A 25139-nucleotide genomic window follows, 5' to 3' on the forward strand; every position below is an offset into this window, starting at 1 on the left:
GAAGTAAGTACTTTTAGTTCGATATAGGAAACGTCGACTTCAGCTACGCTATTCTCGTAGCTGAAGTTGCATTTCCTATATCGATCCCCCGCCCCAGTGTGGACCAGCCCTTAGTGACTGAACCATGTTAATGAAGTCTGGGTTCTCAATCATACAGAAAGGAGAGTTTGTTGCATAAACAAAGCAAGCAATTTTTTCATCCATTACCTCTTTTTGTAATCTGCTGGTTCTTATCAAACACTTATCTATGGTTGTTTCTGGATGATGGAGATTTTTTTTTCTTTTTGCTACAGGTGATATACTGTGGCTATGTGACATACATGATGTGACTGAAACACTATCATTGGCAGATAACTCTGAAACTATAGAAAATGATGGTGATCTTGAAGGTGGATAGTCTTCAGAATCCAGTATGTTGAGGGTGGATTCTCCTAAACAAAATAAGTCAATGCAGTTATTTAATTATTATTACCATACTGCTCATTTAGTATTACTCATTGCATTCACTGACACTCAGTACTACTTTAAAGGTGAAATTGTAAAAGGAAGATCTATCTATTTCAGCTATTTATTTTTTATCACAACTGCATCTAAAATGATAGTACCATAGAGTAATAACTATATTTTTTGCTCAAACATGAGAATTCAAGAATAGTCCAGAAGGAAGACAGGCAGTCCTTAAGAAAGAAATATGAAATAAAAAAGTTATCCAACCTAAATATCCTGCATATTCAGATATGTTCCTTTCTTCAACGTAGCTTCCTCCTGAGAGGGAACACTTCTCATGATGTTGTTTCATTCGGGCAACCAGGTCTTGCATTTCTTTGTTGCACTGTTTGCATTTTGCATGCATGCCTGTCTGACCCACAGGTAGAGGAACTTCATTAAAATATTCCCAAATTGGGTCTCTTTTACAGCCTGCTGCCATTATAGATTTTCCCTTCTAGTGAGAGAATGGTATGGTAGATCTCAAATCAATGAAGGCTACACTCAGAAAGAACTCAAGACTTCTGGAATATGCTGCTCAAACAGTTTCACTTTTGTTTCTACTGCCTGTCCCTCCCTTCTCACATTTATCTCCAGACTTCTTCTCCTTGTCCAGATCTATTCCACCCCCAACAATCTTCTATTCATTGAACTTTTTGAAACTTCCACTTTTAGCGAGAGGTAAGGGATTGACTTTGTGTACACAAATTTGCAGAGGGACAATAGGGTTGTGGTCTGTTATTTCACACCTCTATATATTATTTATTTAAGAACATTTTTGCTGTTAACAAGCATGTTATCTCTGGAGACACAAATCCACAGTTTGAAAACTGCAAAATTAAGCATCTCTGATGGTATCTTCTAGACTGAGCACTGAGTCCCATTGGGTAGATAGAAAGATTAACCTAAATAATCTATACAGAAGCCCCTGGAACCCATAAGATTGGGTCCCTAATCCATGAACTACTGGAATTCATTTACAAAACCTTTCTTAAACATTACATGAATACATTGTCTCATACTATAGAATTAGAATTTATAATCCCTATTCCATGATGAGATCTCTTTGAGCTATAATGTATCTTAATTAAAACTATCTTTAGATAGGTTTTTTCCCCAAAAAGCATTTTATCAAAAAAATCTGATTTAAATAAAAACCGATTTTTTAAATTCTTTTTTAAAATCATTGATTTTTATCCACCCTGGTCAGAACCAGTCTTACAGAAAGTCTTGAAAGCATGGCTGCTGAGGCAGGTTACAGCTGTCATCTAACCTCTGACATGGACTATTCAGGACTGCAATTTTAGTTTCCATTGGTCGGTCCAGGAGCTGCCAATGTGGTTCTGCCCCCACTGGCTAGCACCACCCAATTTTGAGGCTAGTCTGAGCCCCTATTGACATTCTTCATGCTCCCCTGTGATAGGGAGATAGCAGGCAACTTACACCACTTCAGCCTCTCATTGATAGTCTTCCTGCCATCTGGGTTACATAAGACTGGCATAACCCTGGGCATGTTTCTGCATTGGAGTAGATAAGAGAGGCTTTAAATTTAGGAGATTATTGGGTATAGTATAGGGTCTAGCATGATGGGTCCCCAATCCTGATTTGGGACTTCTAAGACTCACTGTAAAGTGGATTCATATTACTGAAGCGCAGTTATAATCATAGTTCATTTTAATTGGTGTTGGTTACTGAAACATTAAGCATTGCCATGGATAACATGAGATTCAGCACAATAATTAATTTTCTAGTTTAAACTGTTTTGATTTTCATATTTTAAAAAACTGAGTATTTGAGGGTTTTTAAAAATGTGTTTATTAAAACTAACCAGTTTTAATGTAATTTAATAATGAAAATGATATTTATACAAGAACAAGAACTTAATTTCTTTAATTTTCAGCTAGAAAACGGTGGAAATCTACATAAATGATGACTGACCATCTTCTATGCATTGCCTTAGTGATGATTAATTTTTAAAAATCTACAAGTATTTACAATACATCCTTTGTTATACAAATTACTTGGAAAATATATGTTAAAAGGACATTATTAAGGGTTGCAAAGTCAAACACTCAAAAGTTGGAAATGCCAGAATTAAGGTTGCCTATGCAATCTTGTGTGTATGCATTATGATTAAGGCTACGAGTCAGTCACAGAGGTCGCAGATTCCCTGATTTTACATGACCTCTGCAACTTCGGCCCTGGGTGCCAGGGCTCGGGCTGTCGGCGCCAGGGCTTGGGCTTCCATGATTTATTGTTTATTGCCCGCGTCCTGTCCATGACTTTTGCTAAAAATGCACGTGACAAAATCTTAGCTTTAATTATGATATGGCCTCCAGTTGCCCCTTCTCCTCACCACTCCCGCCCACCCCAGATTCCCTATCTCCACTGGCTCCTTGCCCTGATAGTCCCAGTCTCCCCCTACTGTCTCTTCATCTGATCTCAACTCCACCTCCTTCCCCACACCTCCCCAAGCACTGGTTCTCTGTCTTCTCCCAACCCCATTTCTCTCCTTGGCTCCTTGCCCAACCAGTCCCTAGTCTACATCCACAGGCAGCCTCCAGTCCTAGTCTCCTGACTCAGACTTCTTCTCTCAATCTATTCCCACAGCTCTCCTCCATAATTCCTTAGATGTGGTTCTTGTCCCCTCTGCACTTGAACCAGATGGCTTCTTCCTCCATGCCACTTGGGGGCCAACAGGCTGCCTGCTCTCAGTTTCGGTGCCCTGTGGTCCCACCCCAGCTGCTGGAAGCAGCCATTACAGGGGAAGTCCAGCTTTGCTCTGCAGCCTAGGCTGAAGCATACTCAGTTGCTCGATGGAATTGGTTCATGCACAGTCCAGTCACATGCAGAACCTGTGAGGGGATGGAGCATATTCAGTTGTTGTATGGGGCTGGTGCATGTACAGTCTAGTCAAATGTGGGAGCTGTGAAGGGATGGAGCATGCTTATTGAGGATGGAATCTTCAGATATGTTAGTTGTTAAGCTCTAGCAAGTCTTTACAGAGCATGTGTGAACTGTGATTCAGCACATCCCTGACACAAAGGCCGCTCCCCTGCAAAATTTCAAGTCCATGCTCTAATGTTAAAAATCATATTTTCTCCTAGTCTCATTCTCAGAAATAGTTGAACTGTTTTGGCTGAAATTTTACAAAAACCTTCAGCTTGAAGCAGACACCCAGCATAAAAATTTTCAGCTCACACTGTTAAAACTGGCAAAATTATAAGCAACTCATAAAAGGGTGTTATAATGGGATGTGTCAGACAACTTTAATAATAGGCAGTGATACCTGCTCCACCTATAATAAAGGTTCTAGTCATAAAAGCCTTACTCATACAAGTAGTTCCATTAACCAATGGGATTAGTTGTATGGGACTTGATCCTGTTCCCGTTGAAGCCAATAATGAGAATTCCATTTACTTCAATGGTGCAGGATCAAGGCCTTGGGTAGCTACTACTGCAGGCCCCAATTTTGCAAAGACTTATACATCTGCTTATCTTTACATACCATGAGTAGTCCTGCTGACTTAGTGAAGCTACTCACAATGCATATAGTTAAGTACATACAGAAGTCTTTGCAGGATCAGGGTCTAAGACTTCAATCCTGCTTTGGGATCTACAGACAGCTGATGGGTCTACACTAATGAATCCCAGTGTAGGATTGGGGCCTACGTGAGTAATCATTGCAGGACTGGGCACAATGTTCAAAAGAACAAAAATCACGTAACTGTTGAAAAACATATTTTATTTATTTCATTTGAAAATGTAGTGGAAATTACTGCAGTCTATTAACTTACCCTAAAAATTAAAATTACTTTAATATTCATATTTGTTTAAAAGTATTCACGTGTATTGTGATGCAATAAATATAAAATTATTGCTCACAGTGAATTTGTGTCAATTGTGAAAATATTTATTATTATAATTCCAAGACTGAAGACTTAATTTTCTTATGATAGTTGTGGGAATCCATGTATATAAGCAGTAATAAATAATTTTATTTTTTTGTTTCAGTTTTTCAGTCATGGATCAAATTTATTAAGTCAAAGTAGCAACGTACCTCAAGCTAGCTTCTTTCCACCTCTTCAGAAAATGATGTTACCACCAAATGCCTTTCAAGGAAAAGTGGCTTTTATTACTGGTGGAGGTACTGGGCTTGGCAAAGGAATGACAACAGCTCTGTCCAGTTTAGGTGCTGAATGTGTTATATCAAGCAGGTAAATACTAATAATCAAACCTAAAAAATCTTTTTAAATTTAGTATTGAAAGCTGCATTGATCTGCTTCCCTGTTCCTTCATAAACAATACATAAAGATACATATTTTTATTCATAGCTACAGACATGTAACTTAGGTCTGTCTCTTAACCTGCAGTACCATTTTAATTATAATCTGATGTGCTAAATTTTAAAAAGCTGCTCTGAAACATACACAAACACATTGCAGAGTATAAATATATTTAAAATCGTTAGTATTTATGTAAGACCTGTAATGTCTTGTGCTTGACTGCTGCATAGCCTTCAATGAGATGAAATACAAGTTAAAGTCATAATGATAGTCCACAATCAGAAAGTATAGTAAAACAAAAAAAGCCAGGTACACTTCACCTCTATTGCAAATCCAATGGGTGGGGAGAAGAGAGGCAAAAAATAGAATAATAGAAATGTAGACAGAAAGGGACCTCAGGAGGTCATCTAGTCCAGCCTCCTGCCCTATGGCAGGACCAAGTATACCTAGACCAGTGGTCCCCAATGCGGTGCCCGCAGGTGCCATGGTGCCCGCCGGGGCATTTATGTGCGCCCACCTACTGACAAGGGAGCGCTTCTGCCGGACAACCCGCTGCCGAGGAGTGCAGCCACCGGACAACCAGCCGCCGAAATGCCACCGAGAAGTGGCAACGCCAAGAAGCATTGCTGCCAAAATGCCGCTGCTTCTCGGCAGCATTTCGGCGGCGACGCTTCTTGATGACGCCGGTTCTCGGCGGCATTTCGCGGCGACGCTTCTCGATGACGCTGCTTCTCGGCGGCATTTTGGCGGCTGTTCGTCCAGCGCCCGCCACACTCTTCTGGGAACATGAATATGCTATTGCAACAGAAAGGTTGGGGACCACTGACCTAGACCATCCCTGACAAGTGTTTGTCCAGCCTGTTCTTAAAAATTTCCAATGACGGGGATTCCACATCTTCCCTTGGAAACCTACTCCAGTGCTTAAGTATCCTTATGGTTAGAAAGTTTTTCCTAATATCTAATATAAATCTCCCTTGCTGCAGATTATGCCCATTCCTTCAGTGGACATGGAGAATAATTGATTACCATCCTCTTTAAAACAGCCCTTAGCATACTTGAAGACTGTTATCAGGTCCCCACTCAGTCTTCTTATCTCAAGACAAAACATGCCCAGTTTTTTTAACCTTTCCTCGTAGGTCAGGTTTTCTAAACCTTTTATCAGTTTTATTGCTCTCCTTTGGATGATATTGGCCTTATTTGCAACTGCATCACATTGACTCTCATTAAATTTGTGATCTACTATAAATGCCAGATCTTTTACATCTGTACTACTGCCTAGCCAGTTATTCCCCATTTTATAATTATGCACTTGATTTGTCTTTCCTAAGTGTAGTACTTTGCACTTGTCTTTACTGAATTTCTTCTTGTTGATTTGAGACCAGTTCTCCAATTTGTCAAGGTCATTTTGAATTCTAATCCTGTCTTCTAAACTGCTAGCAATGCTCCCAACCTGGTATCATCTGCATATTTTATAAACATACTCTTTACTCCATTATCCAAGTCATTAATGAAAATATTGAATAGTACCAGACCCAGGACAGACCTCTTCCGGACCTCCACTCGATATGTCCTCTCCAGTGTGACAGCGAACTATTGATAACTACTCTTTGAATCAGGGTGGATGAGATTTAAATCACTCGTCAGGAAGACTTGATTTAATCATGGATTTCTACATAAAAGTACATTCTTGTCAGTCTTCAGATAGGTTTTTTCCTCAAAAAGCATTTTATCAAAAAAATCCGATTTAAATCATAAAAATCCGATTTTTTTATTTAAAAAAAAAAACATTGATTTTTATCCACCCTGCTTTGAATAGTCTTTTAACCAGTTGTGCATCCACCTTATATTTATTTCATTTAGACTAAATTTCCATAGTTTGTTTATCATAATGTCATGTGGGACTGTCAAAACCCTTATTAAAATAAAGGTATATCACATTGCAGCTTGCCCCTTATCCACTAGGCCAATAACCCTGTCAAAAAAGGAAATGAAGTTGGTTTGGCATGATTTATTCTTGACAAATTTATGTTGGCTATGATCATCTAGATGCTTACAAAATGATAAGTCAACAAATTTCTTTTTAAATGGGCAGCAATGGCCATTGTGATTTTATCATTAGAATTATCTTTCTTATCAAGTTTTTTTATTATTTCCTATAGCTAGTTTTTCTTTTAAACATCAGGATTTTACAGCAGCCCTAACATAATTCTCATTATTAAAAATGATCTTTCTAAGATTTCCAGCATAATAGGAGCAAATAATCTCATCCTTCAAGTTAACACAAACGTGACTAATTGCGAGATTAAAAAAATTAATTGCGATTCTTCGCAGTTTTAATCGCACTGCTAAACAATAATAGAATACCATTTATTTAAATATTTTTTAGGTTTCCTGTATTTTCAAAAATAGGCTTGGGGGCTCTGGGCTTCAGCCCCCCTCGGTGTGCAGGGCTCCAGGCTCGAGTCCCCCGTCTGGGCTCCAGGCTCCAGCCCCCGTGAGGGCACCGGGCTTCAGCTGCTCTCAGGGCGCGGGGCTCCGGCCCAACCGCCATGCCTCCCCATCTCCAGAGCTCCGGGCTGGAACCCACTCCCCTCCAGCCCACCCGACGCTCTGAGCTGGGGCCACCGCTGAATCCTCCCTCCCTGCCCAAAGGTATGCGATTAACGTGTCTTCAGTTAATCGCAGGCGTTAACTGCGATTAATTGACAGCCCTAAATAAAATACTTAGAATCATAGAACAGTCTACTATAACCCCCTGCCAACATGTCGTTTAGGTGCCAAATGTGTTATGGAGGATTTGTGTTGTCTAAACTGTCCAAGACAGATGGCTATCCAGCCTCCTTTTGAAAAGTCTAGTGAAGGAGCTTCCACAGGAGGTCTGTTCCATTGTCCTACTGTTCTTACCGTTAGGAAATTTTTCCTGAGATTTAATCTAAATCTGCCACGCTGTAGTTTGAACCTAATTCCTCTAGTTCTGCCCTCTGTGGCAAGAGAATAACTTTTCTCATCATTTTTATGGCAGCCTTTCAAGTATTTGAAGACCATTGTCATGTTCCCCCCTTCATCTCCTCTTTTCCAAACTAAACATACCCAGTTCTTTCAGCCTTTGCTCATATGGTCTACATTCCATCCCTTTGATCATCTTTGTCATTTGCCTTTGGATACTTTACAATTTCTCTACATCCTTTCTATCCATTGATGATCAAAATTGGACACAGTACTCCAGTTGAGGCCTAACCACTGCTGAGTAGAGCATTACTATCACCTCCCATTTCTAAATGAAATTTACATGCTATACCTCTGTTAATGCAACCTAAAACTGGGTTTGCTTTTTTTGCAGCAGCATTGCATTGTTGAATCATGTTGAGCTTGTGATCCTCCACAACTCCCAGATCCTTCTCAGCGATGCTGCTGCCAAGCCAATTATCCTTTGTTCTGTATTTTTGCATTTGGTTTTTCTTCCCTAAGGGTAGCACCTTACATTTGTCTTTGCTAAATTTCATTGTGCCCAGGATGAAGGCATTTTTTGTTAAATATCACCTGCTGTGTTTTACTATCAAAAGTATCTCTTTTTTAAGTCCCGTCTGAGTTGCTTTTAGCTGATAATATGAGAGAAGATTACTTTGTTGGACATAACTTGGAATTTCTTTAAAGCTCCATTTTACTTGAGAGAGGTTTTTTCAGAAGCTAAATTGAAATACCAAGCCCCTAAATTATTTTTATTTCAAAGGTAAATTTTGCACTAAAATCACCAACACACAAATGGAATTCATAGAAAGATTTTAATGTTTCAAAGTGTAATGATTTGTAACATAGATGCATTTAGTGGAAACTCAGAATTCATGCTAAAATTTATAATTATTTTTAGGAAGATCGATGTTTTGAAACAAACTGCTGAAGAAATTTCTTCTAAAACAGGAAACAAGGTACAGTTGTAGATACATTTGTATTTTTATTATTTTTTAATGCATTTTAAAGAATTTTTTTAAATTCTTTATCTCATGAGTTATACTTTTATAAAGTCTTACAATTGCCTTTTTCTTCATTAATATATAGGTTCATGCAATCCAGTGTGATGTGAGAGACCCAGCTTCAGTTAAGAATGCTGTTGCTGAATTAATCAAGGTGGCAGGACATCCTGATGTAAGTATGATAGTTATGATGCAAGGACTTCAATCTTCAGTGGTGAAAATACCCTGAATAGTATGTGGGAACAAAAGTGATATATCGTAGAAAAGCAGCTCTGCATACAGAAACCCAGCAGGAAAAAGACAGCTACTAATACAGCAGTAGTGCAGCATAAAACTAGTGATTTATCTGTTTATCTTAGTTTTCTACAGTGCCTATCCGCAGAGTATCTACTCAGTTTTGTGTAGCTATTGAATGGTTCAATAGCCAAATGGACCAAATCCTGTCCCCTTACTTATTCATATAGTTCCATTGCTATAAGAGTGGAATTACTTGTGTGAGTGAAGTGAGCAGAATGTAGCCATACAAGAATGATTTTATTTATCCCTGTACTTTTGACACTTGTCACCTATCAGAGTGTCTTCCAAATTAAAAGCAGAAATAACAATAACACTGTCTCTCTTTCATCCTTCCTTGCCTTTTTTTTGGTGTATACAAAATATACAAAAAAGGTACCTATTTTGAAAATGAACATGTAAAGAAATTAACAACTAAACCTAGCAGGTAAACACGCTCCAATAACCTGCACATAGCCCTCAGCAACTCACTGTCAGCTAAACAAATCAGAACTCTACTCACAACATGTCAACTTCCATAAAGCCTGAGTAAAAAAGATAAGCCTTTCACTGTGCCCAGAAGATGAACAAATAAGGCTATTTTGGACCAAAGCTAAGGGAGCTGGTTCTAAAGCGAAGGGCTGTTCACGTAGGATTCTTTATCCCCAGTCCCTCTCTTTTAAGTCCAGAGGTATCCAGTGTCGCATTATGGAAAAGGGAGATGGGCAGTGTCTGAAGTAGACAGGTCCCAAGCTGGTTAGAGTTGTAGGAGAACTAGCCTGTTCAGTTTTGGGAGACAGGGCATATCTGTTAAAAACTTAGGGTCAGGCTGGCACTTGGAAAGGCTTTGCCAGTATAGCTGTAGTGGTATTCCATATCAAAGCACTCAAAGTGTGGACACAGCTTAAACTGTCAAAACTGTGCTTTTGCCGGTATAGCTTAATGCAATGTTGTAGGGCCATCAGAGGGCAGAACTTGGAGGAGAGAGATACCAAAAGCACAAGAAATGAAGGAAGGAAATAACTTGGCAAGAGAATAGAGTAGGGGATATAAAGGAGGTGGTCAGGACAAAAATGAGATAAAGCGGAGGAGGGAGACAGCAAGGTCAGAAGTCAGGGGAAAAAATCTCATGAGAAAAAGAAAATATATACATTTTTTTCATTTTCTTGGAGTTCTGTATCCTGCTTCAGTACTATATGTTACAAAACCACTTGACAGTGAGTCTGTTTAAAACATTTATTCTTTTATACCCACTTGTCCTCAATGGGATATAACAGTCAGGATCAATGAACACTGATATTAGCAATTTAGGGAATATTAGATCTGTGGGTCGTTGTTTGAACTATTCGTAAAGATCTCTGAGTTTGACCACCTAAAATTCTACCAAGTTACCTGTCCAGAATAGCTTTCATTCTAGTACTATGGGAGAATGTCATGGGGACACCCCGTCCTCCATTGGGGAGGGGAGAAGGGTGTTATAGCCCTATGCCTGAGTCCAAATGACCACCCTAGCCTCAGGCAGAATGGCCTAATGGCTGGAGTCAAAATGGCTGCAGGATTGCATGGCCTAGTGGCCAGGGTCAATATGGCTACCCCCTTAGGGCTGCGTAGCCTAATGGCCAGTGATAATATGGCAGCCCTCCTCTGCCGGGCCTAGTGGCCAGAGTCAATATGACTGCCTCCTTAGTCAGGGCTGTGTAGCCAGGGCCGGCTCCAGGCACCAGCTTGTCAAGCAGGTGCTTGGGGCGGCCGCTCCAGGTATTCGGCGGCAATTCGGCAGACGGTCCCTCACTCCGCCTCGGAGCGAAGGACCTCCCGCCGAATTGCCACCGCAGATCGCGATCGTGGCTTTTTTTGTTGTTGTTTTTTTTGGCTCCTTGGGGCGGCCAAAACCCTGGAGCCAGCCCTGTGTGTAGCCTAGTGGCCAGTGTGAGCAACAAGAGTGATGTCGTAGTGGGAGTCTGCTATAGACCACCAGACAAGGGGGATGAGGTGGACGAGGCTTTCTTCAGGCAACTAACAGAAGTTACTAGATCACAGGCTCTGGTTCTCATGGGGGACTTCAATCACCCCGATATCTGCTGGGAGAGCAATACAGCAGTACACAGACAATCCAGGAAGTTTTTGGAAAATGTAGGGAACAACTTCGTGGTGCAAGTGCTGAAGGAACCAACTAGGGGCAGTGTGCTTCTTGACCTGCTGTTCACAAACAGGGAATAATTAAAAGGGGAAGCAAAAGTGGATGGGAACCTGGGCAGCAGTGACCATGAGATGGTAGAGTTCAGGATCCTGACAAAAGGAAGAAAGGAGAGCAGCAAAATACGGGCCCGGGTCTTCAGAAAAGCAGACTTTGACTCCCTCAGGGAACTGATGGGCAGGATACCCTGGGAGAATAACATGAGGGGAAAGGAGTCCAGGAGAGCTGGCTGTATTTTAAAGAATCCTTATTGAGGTTGCAGGAACAAATCATCCCGATGTGCAGAAAGAATAGTAAATATATCAAGTGACCAGCTTGGCTTAACAGTGAAATCCTTGCTGATCTTAAACACAGAAAAGAAGCTTACAAGAAGTGGAAGATTGGACAAATGACCAGGGAGGAGTACAAAAATATTGCTCAGGCATGCAGGAGTGAAATCAGGAAGGCCAAATCACAATTGGAGTTGCAGCTAGCAAGGGATGTGAAGAGTAACAGGAAGGGTTTCTACAGGTATGTTAGGAAGAAGAAGGTGGTCAGGGAAAGTGTGGGACCCTTACTGAATGGGGGAGGCAACCTAGTGACAGAGGATGTGGAAAAAGCTAATGTACTCAATGCTTTTTTTGCCTCTGTCTTCACGAACAAGGTCAGCTCCCAGACTACTGCACTGGGCAGCACAGTATGGGGAGGAGGTGACCAGCCCTCTGTGGAGAAAGAAGTGGTTCAATACTATTTAGAAAAGCTGGACAAGCACAAGTCCATGCGGCCAGATGCACTGCATCCGAGGGTGCTGAGGGAGTTGGCTGATGTAATTGCAGAGCCATTGGCCATTATCTTTGAAAACACATGGCGATTGGGGAGGTCCCAGATGACTGGAAAAAGGCTAATGTAGTGCCCATCTTTAAAAAAGGGAAGGAGGATCCGGGGAACTACAGGCCAGTCAGCCTCACCTCAATCCCTGGAAAAATCATGGAGCAGGTCCTCAAAGAATCAATTTTGAAGCACTTTGAGGAGAGGAAAGCAATCAGGAACAGTCAGCATGGATTCACCAAGGGCAAGTCATGCCCGACTAACCTAATTGCCTTCTATGATGAGATAACTGGCTCTGTGGATGAAGGGAAAGCAGTGGACATGTTATTCCATGACTTTAGCAAAGCTTTTGATACGGTCTCCCACAGTATTCTTGCCAGGAAGTTAAAGAAGTATGGGCTGGATGAATGGACTATAAGGTGGATAGAAAGCTGGCTAGATCATCAGGCTCAACGGGTAGTGATCAATGGCTCCATGTCTAGTTGGCAGCTGGTATCAAGGGGAGTGCCCCAAGGGTCGGTCCTGGGGCCGGTTTTGTTCAATATCTTCATTAATCATCTGGAGGATGGCGTGGATTGCACCCTCAGCAAGTTTGCAGATGACACTAAACTGGGAGGAATGGTAGATATGTTGGAGGGTAGGGATAGGATACAGGGGGATCTAGACGAATTAGAGGATTGGGCCAAAAGAAACCTGATGAGGTTCAACAAGGACAAGTGCAGAGTCCTGCACTTAGGATGGAAGAATCCCATGCACTGCTACAGACTAGGGACCGAGTGGCTAGGCAGCACTTCTGCAGAAAAGGACCTAGGAGTTACAGTGGACAAGAAGCTGGATATGAGTCAACAGTGTGCCCTTGTTGCCAAGAAGGCTAACAGCATTTTGGCCTGTATAAGTAGGAGCATTGCCAGCAGATCAAGGGACATGATCATTCCCCTCTATTCGGCATTGGTGAGGCCTCATCTGGAGTACTGTGTCCAGTTTTGGGCCCCACAGTACAAGAAGGATGTGGAAAAATTGGAAAGAGTCCAGCGGAGGGCAACAAAAATGATTAGGGGGCTGGAGCACGTGACTTATGAGGAGAGGCTGAGGGAACTGGGATTGTTTAGTCTGCGGAAGAGAAGAATGAGGGGGGATTTGATAGCTGCTTTCAACTACCTGAAAGGGGGTTCCAAAGAGGATGGATCTAGACCATTCTCAGTGGTAGCAGATGACAGAATAAGGAGTAATGGTCTCAAGTTGCAGTGGGGGAGATTTAGGTTGGATATTAGGAAAAACTTTTTCATTAGGAGGTTGGTGAAGCACTGGAATGAGGTACCTAGGGAGGTGGTGGAACCTCCTTCCTTAGAGGTTTTTAAGGTCAAGCTTGACAAAGCCCTGGCTGGGATGATTTAGTTGGTGATTGATCCTGTTTTGAGCAGGGGGTTGGACTAGATGACCTCCTGAGGTCACTTCCAGCCCTGATATTCTATGAGTCTATATGGTGGCCTTCCTCTGCAGTTTATGATGGATTATTTCCTGTGTCTGTCTAAACTGTACTTCATTTGATGGGAACATTTTTACTTCTATCTCTAGCAATGCCAAAAGGTTTCTTATATCTCTTAAGTGCTGTGGTGAACTAATTTCCATGTAACTTTTTTGGCTTGTTTTCTCTTGTTTTAGGTTGTGATAAACAATGCAGCTGGAAACTTTGTTTCTCCTACTGAACGTCTTTCTGCTAATGCGTGGAAAACAATAGTTGATATTGTTCTTAATGGTACTGCCTTCGTAACTCTAGAAATTGGAAAGGAACTAATTAAAGTACAAAAAGGTAAGTTATACTTAAAGCTAAACAATGCCTAAGGATTGTAACATCTCATTACCATTTACTGTCCTTGCTTTAACACTTGTGTACAATAGCAAGTTTTGATGCTTTAAATAAACATTTTGATAAATGAGTTTTAATGCTGTACAGGTTTGCAAGAAGAAACTTTTGTATAGTGCAAACATCTATACAACACAGCACTACCTTGCAGAATCCATAATTTTATTTTAGGACCTGATCCTGCAATCAGATCCAAAGCGAATGATGCTGCCTACATAAATCTGATTGCAGGTTTTGGACCTTATCTGTAAATTATTAAAAACAAGACTTTTCTTTAAGCTACAAATAGTGCTATTACTCGTCTCCTCTGTCCTTTCTCCATTTTCCTTTAATTAAGCAATGAACTATGTGGCATTCTTTTAACTGGATTCAGTTAGGTTAAAAATCATGGTAGGTTATTCCTTCCCCCCCCCCCCCCCCCCCCCCCCCAAAATACCATTAGTGTTACTATCAGCACCTTAGATTTATTTAAAGTAAAAGAACTGCAAACATCTAACTTGCTTTTCACTACATTTGAAGACTTTCTGCATTTCCCTCTACTTCACCAATAAAAGTAGACATGTTGGTTTCAGTCTTCTTTCTAGTCAGTTTCCAGTCATTTTTCAAGTTCCAGGCTGTGATGTTTTGGCTAGTAGCTGCAAGTTCCTGGGTATGGTTTTCCATATGATCCCATTTTTATTATCACTTTTCCAGATGTATTAAGGCACAAGGGCGCACATTGAGTCAGTAGTTCACACTAGATAAGAGCCTAGAATTGTCCTGACTTGTATTTAGATAGATTAGCTTTTTATAGGTAAATGTTGGTAAACGTCAATTTCACTGTACGCACACAAACCAACAAAAAGTATTTCCATCAATGATGATAGAAATTTACATATAAGCAAAATAAGAAAAATGCTGATTGAGAATTTAAAAGTTTGATTTAATTACATTTACTTTGAATATTTTGACATGTGATGTTGACAATTTGTGTTTTAAGAGTTATACGAAGCTTTAACTTTTTGAATTTCATTATCTACTGTCACTAAAAAATTGTCTGACCACACCCCATAATTTCCCACAACTGTGAAAATTTAAATTAATAAAAATTGAAAAAAAATGCTTAAAACCCATAATTTCACACAACGGTGAACATTTCAATTGATAAAAATAAAAAATACTTAAAAATAAACATTGATATGATCTGTCACATATAAACAATAAAAATTGAATTCTGCAAAGCCTATTTGTATTGCATTTCTTTAGCTCCCTGATCAGATGGATTTGTTCATTCTAAGGTTTCAGATTTTTGTTGCTTTAACACAGTCTGCAATTATGTAAAAGCAGCAAAAAGTGTTTCCTTTCTAATATTAAACTTTCCCAAATATGTTCTTAATTATTGTTCAATCACTGAGTCAGGCTCTGTCTTTCGTACCTGAAACCATATTTACTGCTCATTAGATTGTAGTTTTAAAATTAGTCTTTAAATAGCCAAAATCATCTCTTCATATATTTTGCTTCATTATGATCTTTTTAATGTATCTGCATATAACTGCCTCTTTTTTGTGCTTCAGGGAATCCTTGAGAATAAGGTATTTTAATTTCTATTGGATTTTTCCTGGGGAACATTTAAAATAGTAAATTGCCAGTAGAATATAGGCTTAATTCAAGAATGAGTTACATCATCTTCCTTTGTTTTTGTGATAATTATAATGAAAATTCATAGTCTCTTCACTGTACATGAATATTGAGTAGTTCACTTTACATATGTGAGCCACCTAATCTTTTGACTATTTCTCTTCCTCCATTACCCAAAATATACATTTATTCCAGAAGGATATAGGAAAAGCATTCTGGAAGAAGCCACATCTAGAGCATGAAAATTAATAGCATGCATATAGGCCTGTTCCTATATTTTACCTGAACAAAAATCTCTTACTACAATCATAATTACAAAAAATGTGAATCTGGTCAGATTTATTGAGATTGCAGTCTTTATGATAGCGTAGTACAACTTTACTCCAAAAAGTATCCATGATGCTTTGAATTTGCTGTGCCATTGCTGTATATTGATGACTATAGTTTAAAGTTACAAAGCTGTGTATAGACTCTTTAGAGTATGTTATGGTCTCTGGTCAAATGGTATTTTCATGTGCCACATGCAGTGCATTCTAGAAAGGTACAGTCAGTCCAATAACACTTAGGTACTAATATCTTCTTCCTACTCAGCATCTCCAAGATCCATCCTCACAGACAAATTTCTGTTGGGACCTCTTAATGTCCTGCCTATTTTACTGCAGTAGCTTCTTTTCTGGCCTTCCAAACATATCCCTTGCTTCCCTTTAGTCAATACACATTGCAGCCATTAAAGTCAGCTTCCTTGTCTCACAATAGGAACTTGTCAATATCCTCTTCAGTTACCTTCCCTGGCTCCCCATCTCATCTCCCATTAAATTTAAGCTTCTTGCCTCCTTCAAAGCTCCATGTACTTCTTTCCATCTCTATATATCCTTATTAAGTTTCATGGCATCCCTCTACCTTCCCTCTGCATTCTAATAGTGTCCACACCCTTGGCCACCAGTTAGTCATCGTCTTTCACAGTTTTGCTTTCTTCTTCATGGCCCCTGCATGCAGGCCTGTTCACATTTAAGGCCCTCTTAAGAGACCCACTTCTGCCATGCTACCTTCAGTGAATCTCATATATTTATATTTTTAAAAATTCCCTATTTGTTGTTTCCCTTCCCCTAACCTGTGTCTACTTGCCTGTCCTTACACTATGAGCTCCTTGGAGCAGGGACCATTCTTTCTTGAATGTTTGGGATGCACATAGGACATTGTGAGTGCTACTGTAAACAAATATTTAATAATAGTATGCTAGCATACATCTCAGCTGTTACAGGGACACTGACGTGTTTTAGGTCCAAAATGTGATTTACATTAAAACTATTTTTGTAAATAGTACATGCTTTATTTAGTTTTAAGCTCTTTGTTGCAGGAAATGTCTTACTGTGCATTTGTATTCTATCTAGCACAGTGGGGTCCCAATCTCTGTTGGGGCATATAAGTGTTACTGTAATACAAATTACTAATAGTAATCTGCCAGTCCATTGCCTCTTTATTTAAACATTCTTTTAAATTTTAACACATGAGATAGCAAAAACAATTAGATAATGGCCTTTTAATGAACTGATACATTTACACATACACCTTGTAAGAGTGAACTGAAATACATATAAATAAAACTTTGATGAGCCTTAACAATACCTGGTAAATATCAGTCTTGCTGCTTCTAAGCTGGGGGCACCTGGTTTTACTTAACATGCATTTAATAAACCTATTCCTTGTAAGTCTACTAACTATGCATAATTTATATCCACATCAAAATAGATTTTAAAGTTAGTTTTGGGGGGGGGGGGGGGTTGTCTCTTTTTCTGTTCAAAGTCTCTGTATGGAGAATTTCATTTTTCTAATGCTAATTGTTGCAGGATATCCTCAGGCATATCTGTTAATGCCCATTTAGCTTATGTTGTTGGTTTTTATTTTAATTCTCCTGTGAATTTTTCTCACCATAAATATTTAACTGAGTTACTTTACTTTGTCTTTGTATATGGGCTATCCCCAAAACATAAAATGTTAGTGATGTCCATTGGGCAACAATCCTAATTCAAATCATTATTCTACCTATAGTATTTTTTTAAATATTTTAGTTTTACATTCACTAGCATAAGGAACTAGTAGTCTCTTTACCAGGGACTTACAGCTAATGTTTTGTTCCCTTTCTCAACTACAGTAGGTACACACTAATGATTGGGCAAGCTATTTTGAGTTACTGAATATTACAAAAGAAAATGAACAAACAAAAAATATATTATATCATTCATTTATGTTGATAATTGCTATTCTAACTGAATGTCTGTTAATTTATTTTATAAAAATAACAGTCTTTGTTATGAGACCTCATTATGGCACTAATAGCAAGATTAGTACAATTGTCAAGATTAACTTGGGTATATTTTCTGCTGTAGTCTGAGTTACTGTAATCTGCTAAGAAAGAGATCTCTGGGCACTAGAATAAATTTCAATTTCAGCCTCAAGACCCCTACTGCAATTCATAATAATTTAAAACTGTGCTGAAATTAATAATTGTTCACATTGATGTTTTATGTCCTGCCCTTTCAGCCAGGAAGTGTGGGGAACTGATGGAAGCTGTAGCAAAAATAGCTGCCTGAGAACTGACTGTATGCCTGCACTGCAGGTGGAGGTATAATTCCCAGTTTGGGATGACACCCTCGCTAGCGTTCATCAAGCTAAAAATAGCAGTGCAGCCACAGCAGCATGAGCAGTGGCTCGAGCTAGCCGCCAGAGTACATATCTAAGATCTCAGATGGGATTGTACTCAGGCAGCTGGCCCAAGCAGTTGCCTATGCCATCGCATCTATGCCACTGGTTGTAGAACACTAGCACAAGAAAAGCTAGCATGTGTACATCTACCCAAGCTGGAAATTACAGCTCTAATTGCAGAATAGATATGTGCCTAAAGGCCTGGGCAGCAAGAAGTATCATGAGTATAGTAACCTGGCTCATGCCTTGTGTACACTAGAAAGGGTTTACTGGTATAATTTCAGCGTCAGTGGGACTCTGTGGGTGCAAAAGCCTACTTGTACAATTCCAAATGCAGTATTGGGATTTATAGTACCACCAAGAAAAAGCATTCGTATATATGGAATAACTCTTTCATTTCAGGGATAGGGAGAACCGAAAGTGAAAAGAACAGCTGGAGCCAAACTTATTTGAGTTCATTTTTACAGCTGAAAGTTAAATCCCTGAAAACAGAGATGATGCAAACACCAGTACTGTTCTGATACTTGTTATTGTTAATTTTAAGATTTGTAGCTCGTCCTGCATGTTTAAAAATGTTATCTTCTTGCAACTTACAGGGGCAGCATTCTTGGCTATTACAACAATCTATGCAGAGAGTGGGTCTGGATTTGTGTCACCAAGTGCCTCTGCCAAAGCTGGGGTAGATGCAATGTGCAAGTGAGTAGTTGAGCATACCAATCTTTTATCTTCACATTTCCCAGACTGGGCTGATTGGTTCTTTATCCACATCCTGTCAGTCTGGCAAAAGGAAGTTAGTTGACTGAACCATGAATGAACTCCTTAGCTTCCATTTTACAGAACAAAAAAGCAGTTGCTACTATCACAGCTTGTCATGGAAAGAAGTATTTCAGTTTTATTACTTTTGCCATCTTACTAGGGTAGAAGTTTACTCAATTCCATGGAATTCTGCTGCTTAGATTTTTATCAGAACTATCTGCAATAATTCCTTTAATAGCATTACACAGATATCCACATTCATTCCCCAAACAAAGACATCTGTGATTAGCAGCTATAGGGGAATAGATGATACTAACAGTCAGTTCAGCCGCTACACTTCACTAGAGATAATCAAATGGAAATGTTTGAAAATATAAGTAGGTCAGGTGTGATTATTTCTCCAGAAAAACAGAAAGCAAATAGGGATACTTCTGCTTTGTTCTGTGTACACTTTTTTCATACAAGTTGAGTGTGTATTACTTAAAAGTGTGTATTTCAAAGACTAGCCACCTTATTCATTTACCACACTAGATGTTTTAGCACCTTTAAAGAAACAGCATATGCGAAGATAATATTGTTCATAAAAGGAAACCTCACTGCTTACTCTGCTTTGTAAAATATTTTAGAAGTTGGGGTTTGGTTATCTTATTTTTCCTAAAGCACTTGGTTTGAGAATTATATTGAAGATCTGCCACAAGTGTCTACTGGTGGGATTTTCTAAAATGCCTAAGGGAGATAGGTACCTAACTCCCAATGATTGTCATGAATGTATGCTTTATACGCAGTATATACTTCAAATTGGTGTTACTGTACTTGTCAGTTGGCTAATTCATATAACATCAGATCCATGTGTGAGAAGATTAAAATTCAATAACAATAAAAAAAAAAAAAAGGAAAATATTTCAAAAAAATCTACGAGTACGTAGGTCAGGATTCAAATGTTAAAGTGTTTATAAATTTGACATATATACTTCCCAGTTTTGATTCTAAATTATGTCCTGAATAACATTATGCAACATGCTGTTTGAAATATTTATGCATTCTATTAATGAATTTTTAGGTCTCTTGCAGCTGAATGGGGTAGATATGGCATGAGATTCAATGTGATCCAACCAGGTCCAATAAGAACAAAGGTACATTTCTGTCATTAAAATGTGAGACATGACCTTACATGTGTTTAGGCCTGGTAGAAATTGATTTTTATTTTTGTAATAATTTTGATGGAAAATATTAATGTTTATTTTAAAGCATTTTATATATTTTTATTGATTAATATTTTCACAGTTGCACAACATTGTTTTTTTTCAGCTTTTCTTATTTTTTTCTCTTAAATGTTCACAATTGTGGGAACTTATGGCAGTCATACAATAATTATTTAATTACATTAGATATTGAGATTTAAAAAGTTAAAGCTTTATAACTGTTAACATAAGTTGTCACCATATCAAAATATACAAAATAAATAGTCTTAAATCAAACTCCAGAGAGTTCTCAAGCAGCATTTCTTTTACTTTGCTATCTGTAAATTTTGATAATTGATGGAAATATATTTTATTCGGTTTGTGTGTGTACAGTGAAATTGATGTTGTCATGGAGTGCTCCACTCATCGCTGGTATAGCGCCTCATCCTGGTCACTCTGGGGATTAACTCTCAAGGCTAGTGCTCCTGTCCACAGTTTGCATGCCATCACTCTGACTCTGGTCTGCAGCTCCTCTCATTCTAGGACCTGCAGCATCCTCTTTGTGACTTACCCCTCCAGCTAGGTCATTCAGTGTTCCCCCTTCCAGGGTTCAGACCACCAACAGTCCTAGACAGTCTTCTCATTCACTGCCCCAGTCCCACTCCCTCAGTAGCTGGTAGGGGAACTTTTCCCGGGGAGTGACTACCCTTTCTCAGCAGCTGTCCCCATCTCTTGTCAGCTTCCTGGCTTTATAGGGCCCATGTGTTCCTACACAGGTGAGCCTATTCCTAATCAGCTGCCTGCAGCCAAAAGCTCCCCTGTTTGAAGCGTAATTAGCTGATTGGGCCTACCTGGCTCAATTCCACTCTTGCAGAGCTAGTGTGGGGGTCTCACCCCATCACAGACATATATCGACATTTACCAATAAAAATCTAATAATTCCAAGTCTACATATGCTATGCCATGCAAACTTGCTTTAAGATAGCGTAACCCTTACTATAACCCTTTCAGTATAGATAAGACCAAACTTGGTTTCTCCAGTGGTCCAACGGTGTTGTACAATGCTTTAGGATAGTATTTTCCCAAACTTTAAAAAGTTGAGCCTCCCTTCTCCCAATAAAGGAAAATGGAACTTCATGCCTCCCTTCAACTCCTCTGAGGGTTGTTTAAGATTTACCCTCATTTTAGAATTTAAGTTAAATGAAATTAAATTGTATTTTTAAACAGGTCTTTCAGTTTTTATTTTAAGAAATGACATATTTGTTTGAGGAAAGCAATGCTTTACATTAAATTCTGTGGCATTTGTTTGTCTGTAATGCTTTTGAATGCCACATCCAATCAATTCCAAAATTTCAAGGAATGTTGTAGGTATCAGTGGGTAGAACCCTATTGATTTTGGTGAAAATAGGAGAACTGGAAGGAGGAAACTGGAGGACACTCGGGCCTCTGGCATCTGGTTAGCAGACCCAGCAGCTTCAACCTCCTCTGCGATTGTGTATATATCAAAGAACTGGTTGATGACAACCCTTAATGCCTTCCAGTATAATAATACCCATCATCTCAGCTCTGCTGATCCTCCTAGGACAGTTTAAAAATGTTGACATCATGAATGACTTATGTCCCAGACAGAAAGAAAAGAAATGAGTGGTGTGGAAAATGGGGAGGTTCACAGAAGTCCTGGTGGTTGGGTGGCAGGGAGGAGAACAGGGGGTCCCTGGTATGGAAAAGAAGGGAGAAAGGGAAAGCATGGGAGAGGGAGAGAATAGGGGATGCATAGAGCCCCTGGCATGAGAGACAGTGGTATGGACGAAGGGAGACCTGGGGAGCACACAGAGCCCCTGGTATGAATGATGGAGCGGGGGATTTGCAGGGAGGCTGACAAACAGGGAGCTTGTAGGGGTAATGGAGCAATGCAAGGAGCCCCAGGTGGATACTGGGTGCTTGGCCTACAGATACAACAAAGCGTGCAACTCCCTAGTCAATACTGGATGCTTGATGATTGAATACAAGTTATTTTATTATTTAAAACTGAAATAAAACATTAATTTTCAAGTTTACAGTATCACTTCACAGCGATTTTTAGTTCTAGTTGCATGTGCTAAGTGGTGACATTAATTTTTTTCTCTAAAACACAGTTTCACACTCATTAACTATGTTAATCACAGTTCTTGGCCTTAGCTTCCCCTCAAGTGGGCTTAGATGCCCTATGCTTGCTTGACTTCACATATGTTTTCTTAGGTTTCTGATTTTGCTCAGTAAAGTTTATTCCTGTTAGTAAAAGAGTCCATTTGAGTGAGGTTTTTCTCCCCAGGCTCACCCATGTCTTGCACTGTCCCCAGATATTCAAATGCACTTTAAAGCCCAAAGCTTTCTAGATTTATTCTGTTCATTGTTCCTATTCAACCAGATTAAAGGATACTTGCTTTTCAGTTTGGGTATTCTGTGCTGTGTATGATTTTGGTTTATTTTTAAGTTTCCTCTACATTTCTATAGTAGCCCTGAGGCAGTCCCATTTTTCTCAAACCTTTATCCTGCAAGTTTTCACAAAAAGTGTACAAGACTTATTAGAGCCTCTCTTTACTGCTCTATAATTGTGTAGAAGGGTCACTGCTGAACACCGTGAACTGCTGTGTTAAATTCTGGTGTAACTGGTTGACTGAATTTACACCAGAATTTGACCTTTGTCTCCTGTTCTCTCTTAACCCACCCCACTAATAAGCATGTGATTGTCACAAGACTCCTACTAACTGTCAGATTATGTATTAAGTCTGAAACCAGGAATCAAATCTTAGTTTGAATTTATTTACTAGTTACTCATAACATTTTGCTGAATGTTTTTGTTTTTTTTTAATTCTGTAGGGTGCTTTTACCCGTCTTGACCCAACAGGTACATTTGAGAAAGAAATGATTGGGAGGATTCCCTGTGGCCGTCTGGGAACTGTAGAAGAAATTGCAAATCTTGCCACATACCTCTGTAGTGAATATGCAAGTTGGGTTACTGGAGCAGTAAGTTTTCGTTATTCTAGTTCATGCTGTCAGCAGTATTAAGCTTATAGATGATGTTCTTAGTGGTGTTGAGAATTTTTAAAGAAGCTTTAGGTGCTGTAGAGTATTTGAGAACTTAAGCAAAAGAAATTGCTAATTTGAAAACCTTAGGTTCATTTTTAACCTAGTCAGTTGATTATATTTAAGGCTACGATTTAGTAACGGAGGTTGCGAAGTCACAGAATCCGTGACTTGCAGTGACCTGCGTGACTTCAGCCTGTGGCACTCGGGAGCTGCAGGGCCTGCTGCTGCCCGTGGGGGCCAGGAGCAGCAGTGTACACTGCTGCCTCTGGCAGCCCCCGGAGCTCCAAGCCGCCCCGTGTGGCGGGGGTACCCTGCAGCTCCCAGCCGCCCCTGACGGTGGAGAAATCCCCGAGCTCCAGGCCATGGCGGGTGGCAGGGGAGCCCCCGAGTTGCCAGCTGCCGTGGGCGGTGGAGGCCCCTGGAGCTGCTGGCAGTGGGACACCCTGCAGCTCCCAGCCCACAGGAGCAGCAGGGGAACCCCCGAGCTTCTAGCCGCAGCGGGCCCTCAGGGCAGTGGGGGCACCCCACAGCTCCCAACCCCCGCAGGTGGTGGGGGACCCCCGAAGCTGCAGGCGGCTCGGCCCCTGCAGCTCCCAGTCGTAGGGTGCAGGGGATCCTGGAGCTCCAACACCCAACCCGCGGTGGGGGCTCCCAGAGCTCCTAGCTGCTGCACAGCTGCCCCCTTGCAAGTGGTGTGGGGACCCACAGATGCCCATTTTGTCAGGGATATTTTTAGGAAAAGTCAGTGACAGGTCACAGCTTCCATGAATTTTTCTTTATTGCTCGTGACCTCTCCATGACTTTTACTAAAAATATTCATGACAAACTCTTAGCCTTAATTATACTTCACTCTAGCTCAGGGATCTCAAACTCAAATCACCATGAGGGCCACATGAGGACTAGTACATTGGCCCGAGGGCCGCATAACTGACACCTTTTCATACAAAGATACAAAAGCCCGCCCCCGACCCCACCCCCATTCCACCCCGTCCATGAGGCCCTGCCCCTGCCCTGCCTCTTCCCACCCCTGCCCTGCCCCAATTCCAACCCCTTCCCCAAAGTCGCTGCCCCAACTCCGCCCCCTCCCTGCCCCTATTCCAATCCCTTCCCCAAATCCCCACCCCAGACCCACCTCTTCTCCGCCTCCTCCCATGAGCGTGCGGCATCCCTGCTCCTCCCCCCCTTCCCTCCTGGAAAGTCCTAAGCGCTGCCAAACAGCTGTTTGGCGGTGCTTAGGACTTTCCAGGAGTAGGGGGGGGAGGAGCAGGGATGCGGCGTGCTCGGGCTGAGGCGCGGGGGTGGGGAGGACTGCAGGTGAGGGGAGCTATGGCGGGCCACAGGAAATAACTCGGCCCGTGGGCCGCGTGTTTGAGACCCCTGCATGGTTTTAAAGCACAGAGCCTATTCTTATAAAAAGTGTTGCATTCATTTATTTTGAGTGTATTTTTTAAATCTGAATTTGTGCAAGTTGAGGTTGGTGAACCCTGATATATGAGAATGCTAATGATACAGGAGCTTAATAAAAAAGCACCAATTTTAAGTGCATTGCTTTCTTTTCCCCTAGGTTATTAGAATGGATGGTGGAGAATATGTTTCTATGGCTGGAGAGTTCAATGATCTGAAAAAGGTAGTAAGTTACATGCATACTATTTTAATACAAACATACTTAAAAATTTATATAAAATTGTTTACAGACCCAAGTGAAATGCTATTTCTTCTTATATTATGTAGGTTACCAATGAGCAGTGGGATATTATGGAAGCATTAATCAGGAAAACAAAAGGCTCTTAAAATACTCTTGTCTTATCATCTTCCTTACAGAAAGTATCACTGGAAAAGTACCATTAGCTATAAATCTCTCACACATTAAGAAATAATCTTGTTAAATATTTTATCTGGCAATTCTAATAAAACATTTTGAAATTGTAA

At 40.3% G+C, this 25139-nt stretch overlaps 1 protein-coding gene across 1 annotated transcript; it reads left to right on the forward strand.

Moving 5' to 3' along the window:
* The first annotated feature begins 1724 nt into the window (after positions 1 to 1724).
* Positions 1725 to 25139, forward strand: DECR1 (2,4-dienoyl-CoA reductase 1). Its single transcript, XM_029913361.1, has 10 exons — positions 1725 to 1740; positions 4472 to 4703; positions 8641 to 8698; positions 8829 to 8915; positions 13683 to 13830; positions 18801 to 18900; positions 20021 to 20093; positions 23001 to 23147; positions 24775 to 24837; positions 24942 to 25139. The coding sequence occupies exons 1-10, from the start codon at positions 1725 to 1727 to the stop codon at positions 24999 to 25001; spliced, it is 984 nt and encodes a 327-aa protein (XP_029769221.1). The 3' UTR covers positions 25002 to 25139.

Source organism: Terrapene carolina, unplaced genomic scaffold, assembly GCF_002925995.2.
Source record: "Terrapene carolina triunguis isolate 2854851 unplaced genomic scaffold, T_m_triunguis-2.0 Scaffold58, whole genome shotgun sequence".
NCBI lineage: Eukaryota > Metazoa > Chordata > Testudines > Emydidae > Terrapene > Terrapene triunguis.